The sequence below is a fragment of the Enhydra lutris genome, unplaced genomic scaffold (assembly GCF_002288905.1).
Source record: "Enhydra lutris kenyoni isolate GAN:26980312 unplaced genomic scaffold, ASM228890v2 scaffoldscaffold2, whole genome shotgun sequence".
Classification (NCBI taxonomy): domain Eukaryota; kingdom Metazoa; phylum Chordata; class Mammalia; order Carnivora; family Mustelidae; genus Enhydra; species Enhydra lutris.
This window is the reverse complement of record NW_019154086.1, coordinates 47,823,884-47,846,220: the sequence shown is the minus strand read 5'-3', so window position 1 is coordinate 47,846,220 and position 22,337 is coordinate 47,823,884. Positions and strand designations below refer to the sequence as shown.

Below are 22,337 nucleotides of genomic sequence, written 5' to 3'. Positions count from 1 at the left end.
ACAAATTGGTGGTAGTGTCATCTAAATCAGGGGAGATGAAGGTCAATCTCATAACACTCACCAGTTGCACTTTTATCGGAATTGCCTGCATTGTGATGGGTTCTGCAATTATACTTCTGGAGTCTTAAGCAAATGATTTCCTTCTGTTATATTATAATATAACCTTACCCAGCGTTCTTTTTGTTTCTTGGAACCTTATTTTCCCTTGATCTGATTTTTTTTTTCTTTTGTGCTGAGGACAGAAGAAAACGCTTGTGCCTACAAAAGATTCCCCCCTCCTTTTTCAACCACTTCTGAAACTAAATTTGGAAATCACCTCTCCCTGAGTTTAATAACCCACTTTATTAAGAACAGATACAGACCTGATTACCTTCTCTCAGAAAGTATCTCTTCTCTATGACCTGTGAGAAACAAATAAAGACTTTAGGGCTTAACAACTATCCCTGGAGAAGCGGCTCACTGCAGTTGCCGCTAATGGGACTAAAAGGCATAGATCTAAATTAAGAGTCTTTTCAATAGTTATGGACATTTAGTACAATGAGCTACATCTAGAGCTAATAAGATGTGGGCGTATTTCCATAAAAGCTTGCCTCTTTCCCCAAAGCATTAATAATAGATTGAAAAATAAATGAACACACAAAAATGACTAATCAGTGAATGACATAATAATAACTCATGCAGTTCTCAGTGTATGGAAGCAAATCTGGCTCAAATTTCCAGCAGTCAGGCCAGATATACAAAACAGAATCCACAAGATAAAAGCAGAGCACTTTTACTACTACAATAGTCCAGCTATTCCTTACAGAGGAGTTTGTAAACTATGTGAACTGCCATATCCCCAGGGTGAACACAGTGATAAATTCAGTAGGTCCTCAATGGAGATCAGAAGCATTCAATGAGCTCCTTTCCATGGTCTGAATCCACATCCTTGATTCAGTAGTTTCAGAACCGTCTGTATTTGGTCAGCAGGAGAAATGAGGTAAAGCAGTGGATGTATCTGTACAAATCCATCACTACTACTGAAAAAATCCTCTCAGAATATATGCCCTAATATAATGAGTTTAAAATGTGTTTAGAGATTAAAATTCAGATGATAGAAAATAATTTAAAAAAAATAATGAGGGGTACCTGGGTGGCTCAGTCAGTTAAGCATCTAAGTCTTGGTCTCGGCTCAGGTCACGATCTTAGGGTGGTGATAGGAGCTCAATGGGGGGTCTGCTTCTTTCCCTCTTCCTCTGCCCATCCCCCTGGCTTCGCATGCCTGCTCTCTCCCTCAAATAAATAAATCTTTTAAAAAATGACGAATTCTAACACTGGACAAACTGTCATGTTTGCAGACGCAGTATGATTTTCTTTACACAGAATTGTTGTGGCTAAGAAAAGCCATTAGCTGCAGATTAAATCTAAGACACTGGAATCCAGAATTATGAAACTAAGAATTCCCCTAAATAAGAGCATGGCATCTTCTTCCAGGGCTGTGCTACCTTGCTTTCACTGGCTTGATGGCCAAATCATCTGGATTCTTTCTCTCTTTGAGACTATGGCTGGGTTACTTTTAGCCCCAGGAGACCGAGGGTAAGGTTGCATTCACTGGTCCCAAAGGTAGAAAAGCTGGTTTATGATGCCTAGATCTCAAAATGCTCGATCCCACAAAAACCAAGAAGAGGCTGATTTTCTTTCCCTCCAAATACGCCAGGAAAATCCTAACATTCTAAAGGAGGGAGGAATCACTCCTAATGGGAATCTGGAGGAGGACCTAGGTTCCCGCTTGGAAAATAAATCTTTATACTAAAATAGAAAACTGGACAAAATTTAGTTGCTGGGTCCTGTGGTTTCAGGCAACCACCTTAGTCTGGAGGTCTGGCCAACTTCCTAATCCACATACCTTTCACTGAGATTTAGGTGATGAAGAGAGAAGGTACCTTTTTGTTGTTGCTCATAATTCCCTACTTTCAACTTGCAGTGTCTTTCTCTTACCAAATCTTGTTCTCTTCTTAAAACTTAAAACTAACCAAGCTCCCTCTGATTTTTTTTAAATCAAGTCTTGCCGAACAACTCGGGTCACAACCCGAGTCTATAACCCATTGTTTTTCTAGGATCTAACTTACTATGTATTTTTTTAAAAAATATTTTATTTATTTATTTGAGAAACAATGAGAGTGAGAGAGAGTGAGCATGAGAGTGGGGGAGGGTCAGAGGGAGAAGCAAACTCCCCGCTAAGCAGGCAGCCCAATGCGGGACTCAATCCCAGGACTCCAGGATCATGATCTGAGCCGAAGGCAGTTGCTTAACTAACTGAGCCACCCAGGCGCCCCACCACTACATATTTTAAAGAATTTGTTTTTTATTGAAGTATAGTTGGCATACAATATTATATTAGTTTCCGGTTATTACACCATAGTATTTTGACAATTATATACATTACAAAATGCAGTAAATGCAGTTACCATCTGTCACCAAAGTTACTATAATATTATTGAGTATATTCTCTATGCTGTACTTTTCATTCCTGTGACTTATACATTTTATAACTGAAAGTTTTTACCTTTTTATTCCCTTCACCAACTTCCAAATTAACAAATTATTAACAAATTTAAGCAATATATTGTGGAATCTTTCTGAGTCAGACAAAGATCTGTAAGCTCTTGTTCCAGGGCACAGAAGATTATATCAGATGGGGACACGGGTCTAAATGAAACAGAAGTTCTTATGTTTGAAGTTTGAAAAAAATGTGGAGAGAAAATCTGGTCCCTTGCAGTGCTTCCCAAAATTTTTCACGTCATGGCATGTTCAGAAAATACTAATATTTGTACTGCACACTGGGTTAAATGAAGGGGGTTGCCGATCACTCAGCCCGATGGACTCTGGCTGCTTGAACTGAGGGACTATGTCAGCACACCTGTACTGTCTCTGCCACACTCCAGTTGGGAAGTTGTGCAATGAAGCAAAATTTCCCAGTGGTCTAAGGGGTGTGGGACTTATCATGACATAATGGACAAAAGGGCGAAATATGAGATCCCTAAATGGTAAAAGAAAAATGATTCATAAAGAAGAGTTATGAGAAGGGCTGTGTTTTTCTTGTATCCTTAAAAGGAAATGTAATACAGAAATTAATCTTTTTCAATACTACATACAGAAATATGTTCTCTTTCACTTTACTTTGTCATGTCAACATTAGGCAAACACCTTAAACTTGGTCAATACTATGTGTGATGCAGCCACACGGCCTTGTGAAGGAAAGACAAACAGTGCTCAAAATCACCGGTATGCTGAGTCATTCAACATTTTCATTCCAGTTCAGGCCATAAGATGATGCTAGCAAGAGTCAATATTTGGAACACAAGCTTTCTGATAAGAAAAATTAGGGAATCTAGGAGATGACATAACCTTAAAAATAAAGGTAACATTTATGTGGAGAATATTAGCTGAGAGAGGAAAAAGAACTCAGGGCTTCAACTAAGCAGAATCTCCTGGGTTCGTGGGGGTTGAGGGGATGTGAGTAAGTACAAAAAGAGCTGGAAAATAGGAAAATATAATCCGTTTTAAGGAGGGAAATCAGGTAACTTTTAAAATAACTCATTTAAATCTAGTAGCTTTCATCCTTTGCTTAGAGAACACTGGTGATAAAATAAATACGTCAGCAGGACTTGAGCAATTATACCAACAGATAAGAGACAGCAAAACAAGTATTCAGGCTATGAAGTTCAGGATGAAGGAATAAAAGGACAAAGCATTCTACAAAGAATTTAAACTCTCATAATATATAAATTAAGTTTAAAAGTAACTTAATTGAAGCTATTACCTTATCAAAAAACCTACTGAGCTTGACAGCATTGGAAGAACCTGCAGCTAAGTACCGTGGATTCGTGCAATCCTAGAAGATAAAACACAAGATGCGCCATTAAAAGTTAAGAAACATAAGCTCTTTGTTAGTCATTACTGTTCCTGTTGCGTATTTCTATAATAAAATGTTAGGCATAATACTCTCATAAAATATTCAAGTAATTTTCAAGTTATGACGCACAAAGCAAAGTGCTAAAGGAAGGTAAGGCCACTTTTTGCTATTTATTGAATTTTAAAAGACACTGAACCAATGTATTCATCAAATAATTCATAAAGGAAGACAGGATTGCTAATCTAAAAACAAAACCAAGACACTAATCATGTGACTCACCTACATTTACCCTAAGAGCAGAAACAGCCATTAAAAACTGTTAACACTTAATTTTTTAGTACTAGTTACCCACTAGCATCATCTAATTAAGTACTATGCAGTTCATATGAATAGCAGGAATCATGAAAATAAGGAGTTAGAGGAGCAAAGAACACACAGAACAGTTGCCAGGGATTTCTCATTAATTGAATGCAAAGTACTAGACCATTTGGTAGGCCATAAAGATAATAATGAATATTTTTTGATAGTAATAAACAATAAAGAGTAAGTTTATTATTAAATATCATTAAGTATTATTTTTAATGATAATTAAATAATAATGAATGATAGATATATTACTATTAAATAGAATTTTGGAAAAATAGGGAAAAAAATGGTGCCCAGAAGAGACCAAACAATCTGGAACATTAAAATGAGATAACTAGTAAATTACAATGATCAGTAAAGATCTCAAAGGGTTTATTATCCTTTCCTGGAATTTCAATGTTAAGTTGCTTTTGTTTGTAATAATTAACTCGCCACCTTAAGAGATAGAACACTTTGAATTTTACTTCAAATGCCACCTAAGATCAAACTCTGAAGATATCGTGTAAGCTCCTTTACAAAGATTGTATTTGTCTTTCAGTTGCAGATGGTCTGTGTCCCTTGGGCAATTCCTGAAATCACTGCTATTGCATTTATTCTGTTTTGTAATCTCTTAAGCCCACACGATTCTTTTCTGGTAAATTTTCTAATAATCACCTATTATATCCACATATAATATTTTGAGGCTCACATTTTTAATTTTGGCTGGAAGCTGGAATACATTTTCCAAAACCACACAAAAAAAGAGACTACAACAAACTTTACAAAAATCATTAGAGTACTAGAAAAATTAGGTCTTTGAAGCCAGCAAGTTTTGAATCTGAGTATCTGTCATAGTATCTCTACATTACGTGACACTGGTTAGATTACTATGCCTTTAGACTTGGGCTTACTCATTTGTGTTATGAGGATAACGTAATACTTATCCCACAGGATTTTTGTGAAAATTAAGTAAGATAATGCATGTCTGGCACATACATAGCAGATACTGAAATATTAGTTCCCTTCTCTTTTCATGCTAAGAAAATGCTATCAGATTGAATTTTCAGGCACAAAAGCGCCTAACATAATAAAAGTTAATTCCATGAATGGATCAAATAGACTGAAACATCATCGTGTAAACTGTTGTACTTGAAATAACGTCTGAACACATTTACATGGCAATTGGGGCACATAAGAGACAAACCTGAGGTAGACTTGTGTTAGACATGTTTTACAAAATGGATATTGATTAGTCATCACAATGTCAACACTTTAGAGATGACTCCAAATAGAGCTACAGTGCTAAATACAAAAACCAAATCAAACAGCAAACAAGCAGAACCTCCCAAAACTTAATTCTAGGGCTTCCAGTTACAGGTTGACCAGGCCAGAGAAACCCTATGATCTTAGGATGAGAATTTTAGAGTTTAAAGAGCCATCTGCCACTGATCATGGCTGAGGGCAAAGACTGAAGATTAATAGCTTTAAATAGCTTATCTAAGCTTGTGAAAGGAATATTAACTAGGGAAGATGCTTCAATATAACCACTTTGAAGTAAACAGAGAAAAATCTGTCCTAGACACAATAAGCCCAACAGGATTTTAAAAAACAAGTAATCATCTCCCTATTTATAATTTAAACCAACTTGCTTTTTAGGCATAAGATGGTAACTTTGATTCCATCTTTGATATAGACATTTATGTTGATTCTTATGTCTTTTTTTAAATAGTTTTAAGTAAATTCATATAGTAACTAAAGATGCTAGCACGAATATTATCACGTTACATTTTTACTGGAGGCTTTATACTTACTTGCTGAGTCTTTCTGACTGCTATTTCTTTTTGAAACTCGTATCAAATTTTCCTCCTCATTTTTTCTTCCCCTGCATCCTCAAAACCCTCCTGTTGTTTCTGCTGTGTTCTTGAATCTGTACACTGATAACAGGCCAAAAGTATGTTGTATGTGAACTCTGTGGAAACCATGTGTGCCAAAGTACCACCACCTGAGTACCTTTATATCTTGTTAACAATTAAAAGATGGCCCTCCCTTTGCAAGGAAAATAGAAAAAATACATACCCAGGTGATGGTCACAAAAACCCAGGAGTACTACAAATAGATAATTCCAAAATACACTGAAAGTAATTTCTGGAACAAATTAAGTGTATTCAATGGTAATTTCCCACTGCAAATAATGTTCAAACCAAGTAACTTCAGCACTGCTTCAACAAAGATATGATATACTCTACGTTAACAGGAGTCCTCTGGAATACTATGGTCCAGTGCAACCAGCTAGGGCATTTACACTGAATATTCCATGATGGCAGGTGAGAAAAATAAGGGACCCCCCCCCATGGCAATGCAGAATGTAAAAAACAATGGAATGGCAGGCAGAAGTTGATGCAGTTATGGGGGAGAGGTTGGCCTGAAGCAAGCAGTGTTCACAAATGTTGATGTACAGGGTTAAGGGCATCAAAATTACCTGAGTCATTAGTTAAATTACAGTTCTGGTCCTCTTGTCAGACCTTATGAATGAAAAGCTCCAGCTGTGCGGCACTTATTCAAATTTTTTCACAGCTACGTTGATAACATGAGTATGCAGTCAGGTTTGGGTAATTAGTGATCCAGATGATTTCTAAGAGTTCTTTCAACTCTGAGATTCTAAATGTTAGCTGGACAATAATTAAGTGGAAATAGGCTTAATTGTAGAGCACTGGCTTGGGAGTCAGAGGGCCTGGTTTGACCCGTATAACCATGGCCTACTTACCTCTTTCTGGTTCTAATCTTTAAAATGGAAATACTTACAGCACCTACCTTATAGTGTTGATGTGAAGACAAGTATGAGATAATGTACATAAAGCACTAGAACAGTGTGTGGCACAAATTAAGTGTTCAGTATATGATAGTCACTAGTATCATGAAACAGCCACTACCACCGTATGTCTGGAATTGCCAGGGCACTGAATACGTCGCAGAAATCCAACTTGTGAACAATGACATTTAAACGGTGACCGAGGCTGTTGGCCAAGATCCTTCTCTGGGCAACACTATCTGGCTTATTTGAGAACTTTTCTTAGCCTTTTTAGTGTTCGGTTCAAACTGAGCTACATATCTCAGGAAGAAACTCTATGCTCATGAAGCACTCCTAGTTTACAATTTGTAGTTTTCTCATTTATCTATTTGTTTGCCCTTTAAGTTAAATTCTGTAGCTTAAGAAACTAAGAGGCTTTTCTAAAGCAAGAATAATTAAGGTGTCAGTGACCCTTCTTTGTTACCCTAATTTAATTATTTTGGTGTGATCTTAAAAAATCTTTTTAAGAAAAAGTCCAAGATTTATATTATTCATAGGACAAAGTTTGAACATTCCAACAGTTCAGCATTCAAGGAAGTTGAACTGACTGTCCCCATCTGACAGTCTATGTTGATTCTAACCTTCATTACATTTTGGACCAGAAACCCAAATGCCTGATTTTAGTATAAAGCACCTGGGTGGCTCAGTGGGTTAAAGCCTCTGCCTTTGGCTCAAGTCATGATCCTGGGGTCCTGGGATGGAGTCCCGCATCAGGTTCTCTGCTCAGCAGGAAGCCTGCTTCCCCCTCCACCCCATCTCTGCCTGTCTCTCTGCCTACTTGTGATCTCTGTCAGATTAAAAAAAAAAAAAAAAATCTTAAAAAAAAAAAAGAATTTGTGACTCGTTAAGTCTTTGGTTTTGCCTTTATCTAGTGATAACACAAGTATACATTAGAGAGAACACATACCAAATTAATTTCTTCTGCATTGAAATCCTCAGCCAGGAAAGCAGTTCTAGTTAAAACTTCGTGGCGCTTGGTTTCATGAATCTGATCCAGTTTAGTCCCTATTACCAACAGTGGGATCTGGTTATCAGCAAACTGTTCCCGGTCATAATCCCTGTGATAAATAATAATGAAGAGGTGAATAAGGGATGCCTGGTGGCTCAGTTGGTTAAGCGTCATGATAGCAGGAGCTTGGGATCGAGTCCCACATTGGGCTCCTTGCTCAGTGGGGAGCCTGCTTCTCCTTCTGCCTGCTGCTCCCCCTGCTTGTGCTCTCTCTCTCTCTCTCAACAAATAAATAAATAAAATCTTTAAAAACAAAACAGCTGAGTAGAATTTACTTTGATATAGATGCATAATGTTTAAATGCAGGTAGCTTGTACTATTTTACTGATAGTTTACTGACTCTTGCTCATCCACCACCTATAAACTTACTTTTGTCCCAATTTCTTCCATTTACTTGTTCATATATCAACCCATCCTCACCATCTACGGAGTTCCAACTACTCATCTAACTACTCAAATTTTATTTTCCTGAGTCTATAGACTACTTGAATAAATGAATGCCCAATAGGTATCTGAAAGTAGGTTGACCTGACTTCTCCTAAAGCTCTGTCTTCGGAGGCTAACAGCTCAGGAATTTTTTTAGGTAGATAGAGAGACTGGATTCAAACCTCGGTAGAGCAAAAACATAAGAACCTGGCATGGCACTCACACCTTTTGCCAGAGGGAAAAATGGGAAGCTTCTGGGGTATGCATAAGTTCTATACCTACATTTCTGCCTATGAATAATAAAGAAAAATAGATCACTTTAGGAAATTAAGAAACAAGAGGGCTGAAGGCCAGAAAAATCAACCATAGATGATGCTATAACCTGGGGAAAGGTGGATTCAACAAATGGAAAGGAAAAGAAGTGGCTGAAATGCAAAATGAATAGTAAAAGGAAAGAATTAAGTGCCAAATAATTGTTTGTTCTGACATAAGAGCCATGGGAGACAGAGGACAGGCGATATGAATCACTTACAGTTAGGGGCCTTGGGTCACTGGCTATTACAATCTTTTTTTTTTTTTCTCTCCCTATTTTTAACTAAAGGACACAGTGGTGTTCCTTCTATTACTGAAAGAAATATAGAGCCCAATACTGATCAATTAATTTAAATTCTATTCACATATGAGAAATAAAACACATTTGGATTTCTGGCATGTTACAAGCTCAATTTACAATAGTCAGCAAAATCTGGCTGTAAACACCTTATGACAGGAAATCAATATTGCACAATACAGTCAATAAAACCCAGTTGAGCTAGCTTTTCTTCTTCCTTTGACATTATTTTTCTTTCTCTTTGAATAATCTAAACTTGGGGTATGTAAGTGGGTGTGTGCAAAATTATCAAATCTTTTTACCCTTCACAATTATCTTACGGAGCCTCAGTTATTGTTCAGCCTTGGAACACAGGTGTTTTGAACTATGTAACCCCCATTTCTTTTTCTTTTAAACCCCCATTTCTTAAAAATATTATCATTCTATTTATTGCATTAAAGTCAATGACAGCATGAGTTCAAGGCCTTTGATTCTGTTTATCGATATCAACACTAATTTAGGAGACATTGTCTAAAATTGAAATTTGCCTTATTAGAGAATAAAGTTTTGAGAGTGTCCTCCTTTAGGAATATTTTTCCTATATACTCACTAACTCTAGCACACATACAAGTTTTTGTATATATTTTATCAACCATCATCTTTGATAGACATTTATCTCCGTCACTTGTAGTCCTGTATAATTTTTCATACGTTAATAAATATACATACTGATATACTGTATATATAATATACGTACAGACATGGCACATGATATATATGTTACACATCAACATATATATGTATTACACATGTAATATCTATGTTGCCATATATATTTAATTTGTTCACTTATCTTTTTAGCTTTCCTTTTTATTCACTTTTTCATTAATCTTATATCCAATTTGAATTTTGATCTCAAAAACCTTTTTTTTTTTTTTTAAACCAACAGGTAAAAAACTGATGGTGAATTTTATCACGGATAACAAGGCTGGTGACATGATAACATCACAAAGAGACAGACAACCAGGTATTGTAATTATAAATACAATACTGCCTTGGCAAGAACAAAAACCAAAACCCTGCATTTTTTAGACCTTCTTTTTATATTTAACTACCATTTTAGGGAAAACTTAGGATTCAGAGAAACAAGTTAAGCAGACCCTCATTACAAGGATACAGTCAGCAAAATCCAGAATACAAGAAACTAGTAGGACAAGCAAGTCATCTTTCACAAACTGCCAGAGAGTAAAAGAAAAAAAAACAAAAAAAGGGAGGGGAAAGTAAGATTAAAAAGAAACTTAATAAACTAAATACAATGAGTAGACCACATCTATATACTATTTTGAACAAACCAACATTTATAAGACATTTGGGAAATTAAAATATTTGATACTGAAGAATTATTTGCAAAATTTAAGTGTGACAATTATATTTTGGTTATATTAAAAAGTCCTTATCATATAAAGTTAAGCACAGAAATACATATAAATGAAATGATACAGTTATCTTTAATTAAATTACAGATAAAATATGTGTAACAAATATTACACAGATACAAAGATACAATTACCTTTAATAAAAATACACAGAAATATATATAGATGAAATGATACAATTGTCTAGGATTTGCTTTAAAAAATAAATGGAGAGACAAACTGTGTTCATGGATTGGAAGATGCAACAAAAATTCTCCCTAATTTGATCTACAGACTTAATGCAATTCAATCAAAATCCAAGCCGACTTTTTGACAATATAGACAAGTTGATTTCAAATTTATATGGAAAAGCAAATGAACTAGAATTGCTAAACAATTTTGAAAAGGAAGGAAGCACAATGCCTCATTTCAAGACATACGATAATTCTGCAATAATAAAGACAGTGTTGGGGCGCCTGGGTGGCTCAGTGGGTTAAAGCCTCTGACTTCGGCTTAGGTCATGATCCCAGAGTCCTGGGATCGAGCCCTGCATCGGGCTCTTTGCTCAGCGGGGAGCCTGCTTCCTCTTCTCTCTCTCTCTGCCTACTTGCCTACTACTGTCTGTCAAATAAATAAATAAAATCTTTAAAAAAAAATAATAATAAGGACAGTGTTATATTGGTCAAGGTATAGACACACAGATCAACTGTACAGAATTATAGTCTCAAAACAGAAACATATAAATATGGTCAACTGATTTTTGGCAAAGGAGTAAAAGCAATTCAATGGAGAAAGGATCATCTTTTTAAAAAATGGTATTAGAACAACTGGACATTCATACACGGAAGTCATCCTCAATCAAAACCTCACACATTATAATTAACTCAAAACAGATCACAGATCTAAAAGTAAACCTTCAACACTAAACTATCTAAAAGAAACACAGGAGAAAACCTACATGATCTGAGATTAAGCAGAGTTGATACCGAAAGCACAATAACACTGCATCACGACGAAAAACTAATGCTTGAGAGATGACGGTTAAGAGAATGAAAAGATGATCTACAGACTGGGAGAAAAAAATTTGTAAATCAAACAAAGTGTTATTCTTACAAAGTGTTACAAAGTGTTATTCTGGAGGGTACATTCCCAAGACTGCTGTACCATTTCACACTGCAAGTGAAGAAATCTGGGCTTACCCATTTGTTACCAATATTCCAGTTGGCACCAAGTCCCTGTTGAGAGCTTCCAATGACCAACGATACAAGTTTTGGGATGACTTCTTATTTGTTAAGTCATGTACTAAAATAATACCTAAAACAATCAAAGAAAATAATGTCAGTACTGGAACAATTCCTCTTCACTTCACACTGGCAAAGGGAAGCTTAGTGAATACAAGTGTTAGGATGCTGAATAAACCTAGCATTTAAGTATTAGTAACAAACTCACACAATGAATTTAAAATTTCCTCTACAAATTTCTACAAATAATTAATAACAGAATTTTGTCAGTTATATAACTCTTTTTAATTCTACAAGGGCTGACAAAATGTCATTTTAGACTGTCTTTTTTTCCTTCATTCAACACTGACTGCCTGCTCTGCCTGGTCCTAACTGAACTACCTCATCAACAAAAGGAATCAAGTATATAAGAAATTATATTCCTACCAAAGTTAATTGTTTCTCCACTGTGCATAGTACTGTCATAGATATCACACATACACTATTACTTATACTCAATAAAATACTAAATCATAAAAATTTATTAAAAAGATATTGATTTCATTTGATATAATTGCTTACTGTTCAGCTGACAAATCACCTGAGCCTAATCAACTCAAAAATCTAAATTTTTTAGTTCTTTGAATTAATGGCTAGCTATAACAAGCTCAATACCTTAGTCACTAAAGCAAAAGAAATATGTCACTAGAAGAGGGTAGGAAAAGATAGTCAAAAAGTATGAATGGTAGAAAGTATATGGACTTTTGAGAGATTGAGAAAAATAACAAAATGTAATGAGGCTCAGAAATACAATTAATAGAATCAAATAAGATAGCAGACAAACAAAGCAGATAACTATTGTAATATTATAGACAAAAGAGGAAAAGCTTTAATGCCTAGTAGAATTTAGACTATTAGCTTGTGGTCAAAAGACTACAGATTTTCAAACCCCCAACCTTTCCCTATATTATCTAGATTCTACTATGATGAGAGGATGTGAAACTGAGGATTCTTCTACCTTCAAGATGTGAGATATGTGGGAGGCCTGGGTAGCTCAGTCGTTAAGTATCTGCCTTTGGCTTAGGTCATGATCCCAGAGTCCTGCGATCAGGCCCGCATGGGGCTCCCTGCTCAGCGGGAAGCCCACATCTCCCTCTCCCACTCCCCCTGCTTGTGTTCCCTCTCTCACTGTCTCTTTCTGTCAAATAAATAAATAAAATCTTAAAAAAAAAAAAGATGTGAGATATGTCAATTTGAAAAGGAAGGGCGTAAGAGTTAAAATTACTTGGCTCTTCTGGTTTTTAGAGACATTTGTGCAAATAAGGTGCTTGTGCAAGTTACAGCTGTTTTGTCTAGCTAGCTCAGATAAATCTGTATCCCCCCTGGCATCTGGGACAGAGAAATAGAGATCTGCTACTTGCCCCACAGTCAACTGTACTCCCTCTACCTTCCATAGTAAGGGCTTCTGTTAGGCAATAAGGATACAAGATACAGGACAGATTTAAAAAAGGAATAAAGAGTTACCATTCAAGAATACAGCTAACATCTATTCAGCACTTAGGTGCTATACATTATGCCTTACATGTGTTATCTATTTTGCTTTTCAGAACAGTTTTATGAGAAAGAATTAGCATCTTCATTTTTACGTATGTGGAAACTAAGGCTCAATGAGATTGAGTCACTTGCCTGAAGTCACATGGTAAGTGAGGTAGCCAGAATTTGAATTCATGTAATCTGACAGTAAAAGATCAGGGGAAAGCAGAATAAGTCACTTTAAGGCCAAAGAGTGGTAAATATTTTCTCCTCTCCTTTACTTCCCAGACATAAATATCAAAAAACTATGGGTGAGAATTTTGGGTGGGAGATTAAAGGATTACAAAGACCTAGATGAGCTAGTGGCTGGATAGGGAGGAGTTTATTTTTTGAGGATCTCTATTTAAGGCTTTTGCGCTTTTAAGTGCATCTGAGCACCCTTTTCCCTTATTTTCTCACTTTCATTTGGGCTTGAGCACCCTTTTCCCTTATTTTCTCACTTTCATTTGGGCTGAGAATTTTTGCTTTATAGACTATGGGCTAGAAGGGCCATAGTGGGGCCCAAAGGAAAGAAGTCAGTGTGACGGTTGATCAGAGTATGTTCTGACCTTAGAAAGAGGTAGAGACACTTCACAGGTTTCCTTTAGGGATTGCCAGCCTTTCTCATCACAGTGGGAGGAAGGAAGGTAGGGTATTAAGAGAAGAAAGTTACGCTAAGAATAAAGTCTGCACATTTGAATGGTGTGAGTCTTATGCTCCATTTCTTAGGAAACTAAAGATGGTAGATGGAGTAAAGAACCTTCAGTGCTAAGTTTATTATTTATTTATAATTTTTATCTGAACTCTTTCTCAAAAAGATCTAAATAGCAAAAGTGTTATATGTACAAACTTCTCTGTCAGATTGGATTGATAACAGCTTTGACAAGTTATTTGACTGATAAAATCCAAGTTTATCACTTGATTCTAGATCTAAACCAGGCTTCATTTCTTTCTTTCCTATTCTCTAAGAAGTCACCTAACACTATACCAGTCTTACTGTTTTTCTCATTTATATACATTATATTAATATATGCCATTTATCATGTACTTTCTTGTATGACAATGTCATATATTAGTGTCACCGTCTTATAACTGTGTTTTGTTTCACTTAGGAATGTTTTGTTTCTTCAAGCAGATTGTGACACATTCAGGTAGAATTCTGAGCTAAATGGGGCACAGGTCTGAACTACTATAACTCATACTGTATTTTATAGTATGTATCCAATGCCAAGTACCTTCTCTGCTTCATTTTGTAGTATCCACAACACCTTATGACATGGGAAGATAGGATATTGAAAGAGGAATACAAGGAATGAAGAAGGCACTGAGTAACCGCAATGTTTATCTGACACTGAGTGTGATCTAAACATAGTGTAAATGAGGTGCAATTAAGAGCTAAGCATCTACCAGATGGAAAAGGGTGAGGTGCCAATCTTGGACATCAATCAGAGACAAGTTGAAATTACATTACACAGTTAAAAAAAAAAAGGCATTTAAAAAATGAACTTAAAAAGGGGCAGAAGACAAAAAAAACCCTTTATAGGCAAATTACAGGTATCAGTGGTGTAGTCCCTGGAACTCTATGAATCCCAATTATGTCCTCTATTACACACCTCCATCTGGAAGTCTGCTCTAGGTATCTGATTATCTGCACCCCTAATGACACTCTTAGGCAGCTCTTTATAATTACATAGGATTCTTTGTAAGGGGCAGATGAAAGAAATCCCTCTATCTCTGTGACATCTGGCTTAGATGATGGGACTCCTAATGGTTCCTTCTATTGGATGTACTCCACTGACTGGAGAAATGGCACTCCCGGCAGACAGTGTTTTGAAAGTTCCAGGTTTTATGTCAAGTACCCAAAACAAAATTTTACGTAGTTTATGACAATAATATCAATACAAACACCTAAAGAAAATATTTAGTGTTCTGAATAACATGGTTAGAATCTAGAAACACAAATTCAAATGTGATATGCAGATTTAAATTAAGAGTTGTGTGTATATTAGAGCCTTCTTAAAATAAGATGTGGCTAGTGTCCCACAGCATTCTATATAAGATTATCTATACTCCTAGGCCATTAATATATGGTAGAAATAAAAAATGCTTTACCATTTACAGAGTTGTAGAACACTGCTCTGGTGCTTTTCACACTGCTGGCACTGCCCACAGAGCCGCCAACATCCCATAATTCTATATAGTAGGTCTTCTCTTCTGGGGTTCCTTCTTTGTAGTCATGAACCTAACAAATCAATCCATCAAAATAATTATTTTGGCCTCTAAGAACACTGGTAGCACCCTCATACTAGTTTAGAGCACTGGACATGTTTAGAGCACACACCATATCTGTGTGACTCTTTCATATCATTCCCATACTACCTCTGACTCTGATCGTCTCCTGTCTTTCAAGCTTCCTCCCTCTAATACTCCAACTCTCTATACTAATCCTACCACTATTTACAGCTCCCCTTCTACTTCCAAATCCTCACTTCCTTCCTAAGTATAAATGCTATGATTCATCATTTTAGTCACTCCTTTGCCCTTCTGTCACGCTGTATTCAACTACAAAATTCCAACCTTGACTATACCTACCTTTTCCCCAATTCCAGGTCTGTAAACAGCTAGCTGGATGAGAAACTCAGAAAAATATGTATTTAAGCTAACTAGATTCATTTTAAATTCAAGTCTCCCTTTGGAACTGCCCTTTAATCAGTTTCATAGTCCATTTCCTCTTTTCCTCTCTTACATAATGATTTCATATTTTTTTTTCCAATTTCCCATATCTCTTCCTCAACCTTAAGAATGACTAAGAACCTTGCTTTCTGAGACAGAAGCAATCAGAAGAGAATTTCTACAACCTGCTCTTCATATATCTATCCACCTCCCTGCATCTGTGCCCATATAATCTGCTTTCCCCTCAGCCATTACAGATAAACTATGTCCTCATGGCCAAACCCTCTTCTTATGCATGAGATCCCATCACCTTTTTCTTATCAAAGGTGTAGTTCTATCAATTCTCCTTTTTATCATCAAAGTTTCCCACTCTGTTGAAGGACTTCCACCAATATACAAACATATTTTTTTCCCATCTTAAAATAACCTTCTCTTGACCTCATGTCCTCTTCCAGCTATTATAGCACTTCTCTATTTCTTTTTACAGCAAAAGCCCTCTAGAGAGTTGTCTATTCTCAACAGTCTCAAATTCTTTCCCTTACATTCTCTTTTGAACTCATTCTTACCACACTTGTGCCCCAATTATCCACTGAAACATTCCTTATCGAGGTCACCAATGGCTTCCATGTTACTAAATCCTGTGATCAATGAGCAGTTTTCATTTTACTCTCCCATCTGATACAACTAACCACTCCTATGCCTTGCAGTACTTTTTTCACTTAGCTTCCACGTTATCACACTCTCCTGGTTTTCTTCCCATTTCACAGGCTAAATCCTTTTCAGTCTCCATTGGGTTGTCTTTACCTCTCTGACCTCTAATTGTAATCCAAGGTTGAGTTCTTGGATCTCTTTTCTTCTCTTTTATTACTGACTCTCTTGACAATGTCATCTAATCTTATGATTTTAAATGTGATCATTATGTTGATGAATTCCAAATTTATATCCTGACAGGACTAGTCCCTTGAACTTCAGGCTACCATATCCACCAGACAAGAATTTGGATGTCTAATAGGCATCTCAAAGTTAACATACCTGAAAATAATTTCCCGATCTTCCCCTTAAGCCTGTTTTTCTCCTAGTAAATGGCAATTTCATCCTTCCAATTACTTAAAGGGCCAACACCTTAAGAGTGATCCTTAACACCTTTCATACTATGTATCACAGTTGGAGCTGGCATTGCCCTCTATGACCACTTTGGCAAGCTCATTTCCTGGTATGACCATGAATTTGGCTATAGCAGTGGGGTGGTGGACCTTATGGTCCATATGGCCTCTAAGGAATAAGAGCTCCCTGGACCACCAGACCCAGTGACAGCAACAGGAAGAGAGAGGCCCTCAGCTGATGAGGAGTCCTTGCCCTACCTCACCCCCCAACACATGGGGAATCTCCTGACCTCTTTACAGTTTCCATCCCAGACCCCTTAAAGAAGGGTCATGTAACATCAATAAAGTATATTGTACCCCTTCCCAAAATAAGTAAATAAAAAGCAGAAAGAAATTTAGTAAAGAAAATGATAGACATCCAGAAAGAACACTGGATGCTGTAGATGCTCTCTAATAGTATGGTTTTAGTATGTATGCCTGCAAGAAGGCAGGAGGTCTTAGGAGAGAGTTGGTAGAAAAGAAACAAGAATAAAAAAGAGCAACTAGGAGAGTGTACTAGAGGAGTAGGAATTGAACTCGTCTAATTTACTGCTATACCTCCAATTCCTTGCTGTGTCTGATACCTAGCAGGTAGGCAATATACGTACTAAACGAACGAATGAATGAATGAATAATATAACGGTTACTACTGATTGCCTCTTCCTTTCCAGTAAGTTTACTTTGCTTTTAGCCAAACTCATATCCCCTATTTTTTAAAAAGTTACTTTTCTCTTGTATTCTGTACCCATTCATTCCTTTATTTAACCTCTACTTTGTGCAAAATTGATTTAAACCTATTTCCTCACTGCCTATTCACATCATTTGGTTTCTGCTACTTATATTCCATCACATTTCAAAGGTCAGCAATGACTTCATTACTACCAATTCTTTTTTCTCTCTAACTCCTCATATGTCTATAGCATTTCATTAACAAAACTCAATCCTTCCTTCATAAAATTCTCATCTCCCTTTGCTCTTCTGGTATTTCATCACCTCTTACCTCTTTGATCAATCTTTCTCTGACCCCTCTTCCCATCTACAACTCTCCAAATATACCCCAAGGTTTTCCTTCAGCTCTTCTCCTTCTAAATTTGCTTTCTGGAAAAACGCATCAACTCTCAAAGTCTGGGATTATTACCATGCAGATGATTCCAACTCATAATTCTCTCTTGAACTTCCCTACCTCATCTCTGAATGCCTTCTGGACAGTTTCAGTTGGATAGCTCATAGATCTTTCCCTTCATCATGTCCAGAACTAAATTTATTATCATTTCCTTCTTCTTTACCTATAATATATATATATCCCTCTTCTTGAGGAATAGTCCATTCAGTCATTAACACCCAATATAGTTTTCCATTCTTTTTTTTACAAAAAGATTTTATATATTTATTTGACAGAGAGAGAGAAATCACAAGCAAGCAGGCAGAGTGAGAGAAGGAAGCAGGCTCCCCGCTGAGCAGACAGCCTGATGTGGGGCTCGATACCAGGACCCCGATACCATGACCTGAGCCAAAGGCAGAAGCCTAACCCACTGAGCCACCTCGGTGTCCCTATAATTTTCCATTCTTTATAAGCATATCACTTTTTCTCTTGAGCTGCTGTTAACACTTATATTCTCTATCAGTGCTATCTCAGGACCTTCTGTAATGATAGAAATGTCCAGTATAGTAACCACTGGCAACATGTGTCTGTTGGGCAGTTCAAATGTGGTTAGCTCAACTGAGGAGCTAAATTTTTCATTTCAGTTAATTTAAATTTAAATTGCCACATTACTCTAGTGGTTATTGTATGTAATAGCAGTGGAATACTTTTTTCTTAATACCACTCTGGAACAAGAGGCAGTACAGAGCAGTACCCAAGAGCACAGGCTCTTTAACCAGACTGACTGAGTTTGAATCCCAACCCTATCACTTACTAGCAATGTGACCTTGAGCAAGACATTTAACAACTCTGTCTGTACCACCACTGCTTCATGTATCAAATAGGGGCAATATCAGTACCTCCCTTGAAGGGTTGTTATGGGAATTACATGAACTAGTATGTAAAATGGGTGCCTAGCCAAAGTAAGCACTAAGAAATATTAGTCATTTGTATTATTATTTCTAAAATCATTCATATATATAAACTTTATCCCACCTACTAGACATTACTTCACATTCTTGGAGAGGATAGAGATTATCTTTTCTTTTTTAATTTCTCCTCAGTGCTTGCACATTATTATGCTGCCCAACGAGAAAGTCAATAAATATTGATTGTATGCAATGTGTAAATTAGAAAGTTAAAATCCCATTAAAGTGAACTAGAAATGACAAGTCAATTTCCTTATTTATAATTTGTGAAAAGATTAGTTTCTGTAAGTCTTATTTTTATAATTAAGAGTAGCCAGGGGCACCTGGGTGGGTCAGTGGGTTAAGCCGCTGCCTTCGGCTCAGGTCATGATCTCAGGGTCCTGGGATCGAGTCCCACATCGGGCTCTCTGCTCAGCAGGGAGCCTGCTTCCCTCTCTCTCTCTCTCTCTCTGCCTGCCTCTCTGCCTGCTTGTGATCTATCTCTGTCAAATAAATAAATAAAATCTTAAAAAAAAAGAAAAAAAAAGCTTTAAAAAAAAAAGAGTAGCCATGCATTTATATTAGTCCCATTAGACTTGGGGCAACAAAATTAGAAGAGTAATGAATAAGGAATACTGCAAAATAAAACTTTTCTCTTTTCCCTTCAATTCAGTATGAATACCTCTCCACTACATACTAAATCCAAAATGTTAGTAATTACTGAGTATATACATTAAGCTCATTAGTTCACCCAGTACTTCAAATTAAACAATTACATTATCACCTTTATCAGCTCTATTTTTAGTTGGCTCTTAGATGTGAAATGAGCTAAATGGGGCAATTGTTCCTAAGAGTTTTGAAGAAAGTGTATTCATGGATCTAAAAGGATTCTGGAGATATCTTCTCTCAGGTTTCAATAACACAGAAGCTGTAACTGCAATTTAAAGCTGCTACAGAAGAAAGTGTTCTTCCAAGCTATTTACGTAATGGTTTTATCAGATTTAATCATTCTTGCTAGAGGAAAGAACTGTTCACTTTATTATAGCAATAGTTAAAACAATTCACATGTCTATGGCAACTTTCCTTAAGATTATCATTTAAAAATGCCTTTTATTCATGTCGTCATTCAAGAAATGCATTCTTCTCAAAGATGGAGGACAGAGACCAACAAGCCTAAGACATAGTGAAAAGTTAACAAAAACAGGGTAACTTTCACCTCCATATGCCCCATTCTTTGACAATAACGCAATTCAGGCCAGCTGGCTTTACAGGAGTCATTGAGTGCCATACTCATTCTGGTAAAATCAGTCACAGTATAACATCACCTACAAATCTGTAGGCTAGCTAAAGCAGATATAATTTACCCCTATTTTGCAGAAGATATACTGAGGCTCAGAGAAGTAAACTGATTAGTCTAAGGTCACTCTTGAGGAAGCAAAAGGCATATGGGAACTGCCCCAGGAATTTCTTTTTTTAAAATTCTTTATTTACATCCAATTTAGTTAACATACATTGTTTTATCAGTTACCAGAGTAGAATTTAGTGACTCATCAATTGCATCTAACACCCAGTGTTCATAATATCAAGTGCCCTCCCTAATGCCTATAACCCAATTACCCCTTCTTCTCACTCACCTCCCTTCCAGCAACCCTCAGTATGTTTCTAAAGTTAAGAGTCTCTTATGGATTGCCTCCCTCTCGCTTCATGTTATTTTATTTTTCCTTCCTTTCCCCTATGTTTATCTATTTTGTTTCTTAAATGCAATGTATGAGTGAAATCATATGTCTTTCTTCAACTTTTTTCACTTAAAATGACAGATACTCTCTAGTTCCTTTTATAGAATTGCAAATGGATGACTGAGTATATTCCATTGTGTGTGTGGTGTGCGCGTGTATACACACACACATATATATACACACACATATATACATATACACATAAATACACACACATATACACACACACACGTATATATATAAAACACATCTTCTTTATCTGTTCATGTGTTGATGGACATCTGGGCTCTTTCCATATTTTGGGTATTGTGGACATCGTTGCTATAAACATTGGAGTGCATGTGCCCCTTCAAATCACTATGTTAGTATCCTTTGGATAAATACCTAGTAGTGCAATTGCTGGGTTGTAGGGTTGCTCTATTTTTTTTTTTTAATATTTTATTTATTTATTTAACAGAGAGAGAGAGAGAGAGAGAGATCGATCACAAGTAGGCAGAGAGAAAGGCAGAGAGAGAGGGGGAAGCAGACACCCCGCTGAGCAGAAAGCCCGATGCGGAATTCGATCCCAGGACCCTGAGACCATCACCTGAGCTAAAGGCAGAGGCTTAACCCAGTGAGCCACCCAGGTGCCCCTATTTTTAAATTTTTTTTTAATTTTTAAATTTTTTATAAACATATAATATATTTTTATCTCCAGGGGTACAGGTCTGTGAATCGCCAGGTTTACACACTTCACAGCACTCACCATAGCACGTACCCTCCCCAATATCCATAACCCCACCCCCCTTCTCCCAACCCCCCTCCTCCCAGCAACCCTCAGTTTGTTTTGTGAGATTAAGGGTCACTTATGGTTTGTCTCCCTCCCAATCCCATCTTGTTTCATTTATTCTTCTCCTACCCCCTTAACCCCCCATGTTGCATCAAGTGCCCCTATTTTTAACTCTTTGAGGAGCCTCCATACTGATTTCCAGAGTGGTTGCACCAGCTTGCGTTCCTACCAACACTGTACAAAGGTTCCCCTTTATGCAAGGCCTCACCAACATCTGTTGTTTCCCGAGTTGTTAATTTTAGCCATTCTGACTGGTGTGAGGTGGTATCTCATAGCGGTGCTGATTTCGATTTCTCTGAGGCTGAGTGATGTTGAGCATTTTTCAAGTGTCTGTTGGCCATTTGTATATATTCTTTGGAGAAATGTCTTTTCATGTCTCTCTTCTTTTCAATGTTGTGCTCTCTCACAGAAAGGGATTTAGGAAAGTCCATAAGGAAATTTTGTCCAGAACTTGCTATTGACAAGTTGCCAACTGAATTTATTATCTAGTATTTGTTTTCTTCTACAGCTAAGAATTTGGGGACATGGCAGGCTGAAAGGACACAGACATTCACAGACATTCTGACTTCCAATTCATAGAAATGCCATA

The 22,337-nt window shown here is 36.8% G+C and overlaps 1 protein-coding gene across 1 annotated transcript in view; it reads right to left on the bottom strand.

Moving 5' to 3' along the window:
• The window catches only part of LOC111149049 (RAB, member of RAS oncogene family like 3), a 30,782-nt gene that overhangs the window by 1,936 nt on the left and 6,509 nt on the right, over positions 1-22,337 (bottom strand). Inside the window, exons 3-7 of the mRNA XM_022505950.1 lie at positions 15,432-15,561; positions 11,727-11,841; positions 7,996-8,146; positions 3,803-3,874; positions 363-401 (exon numbers count right to left, since the gene is read on the bottom strand). Coding sequence (XP_022361658.1) covers positions 363-401; positions 3,803-3,874; positions 7,996-8,146; positions 11,727-11,841; positions 15,432-15,561 — 507 coding nt within the window. The remainder of the gene's footprint in view (positions 1-362; positions 402-3,802; positions 3,875-7,995; positions 8,147-11,726; positions 11,842-15,431; positions 15,562-22,337) is intronic.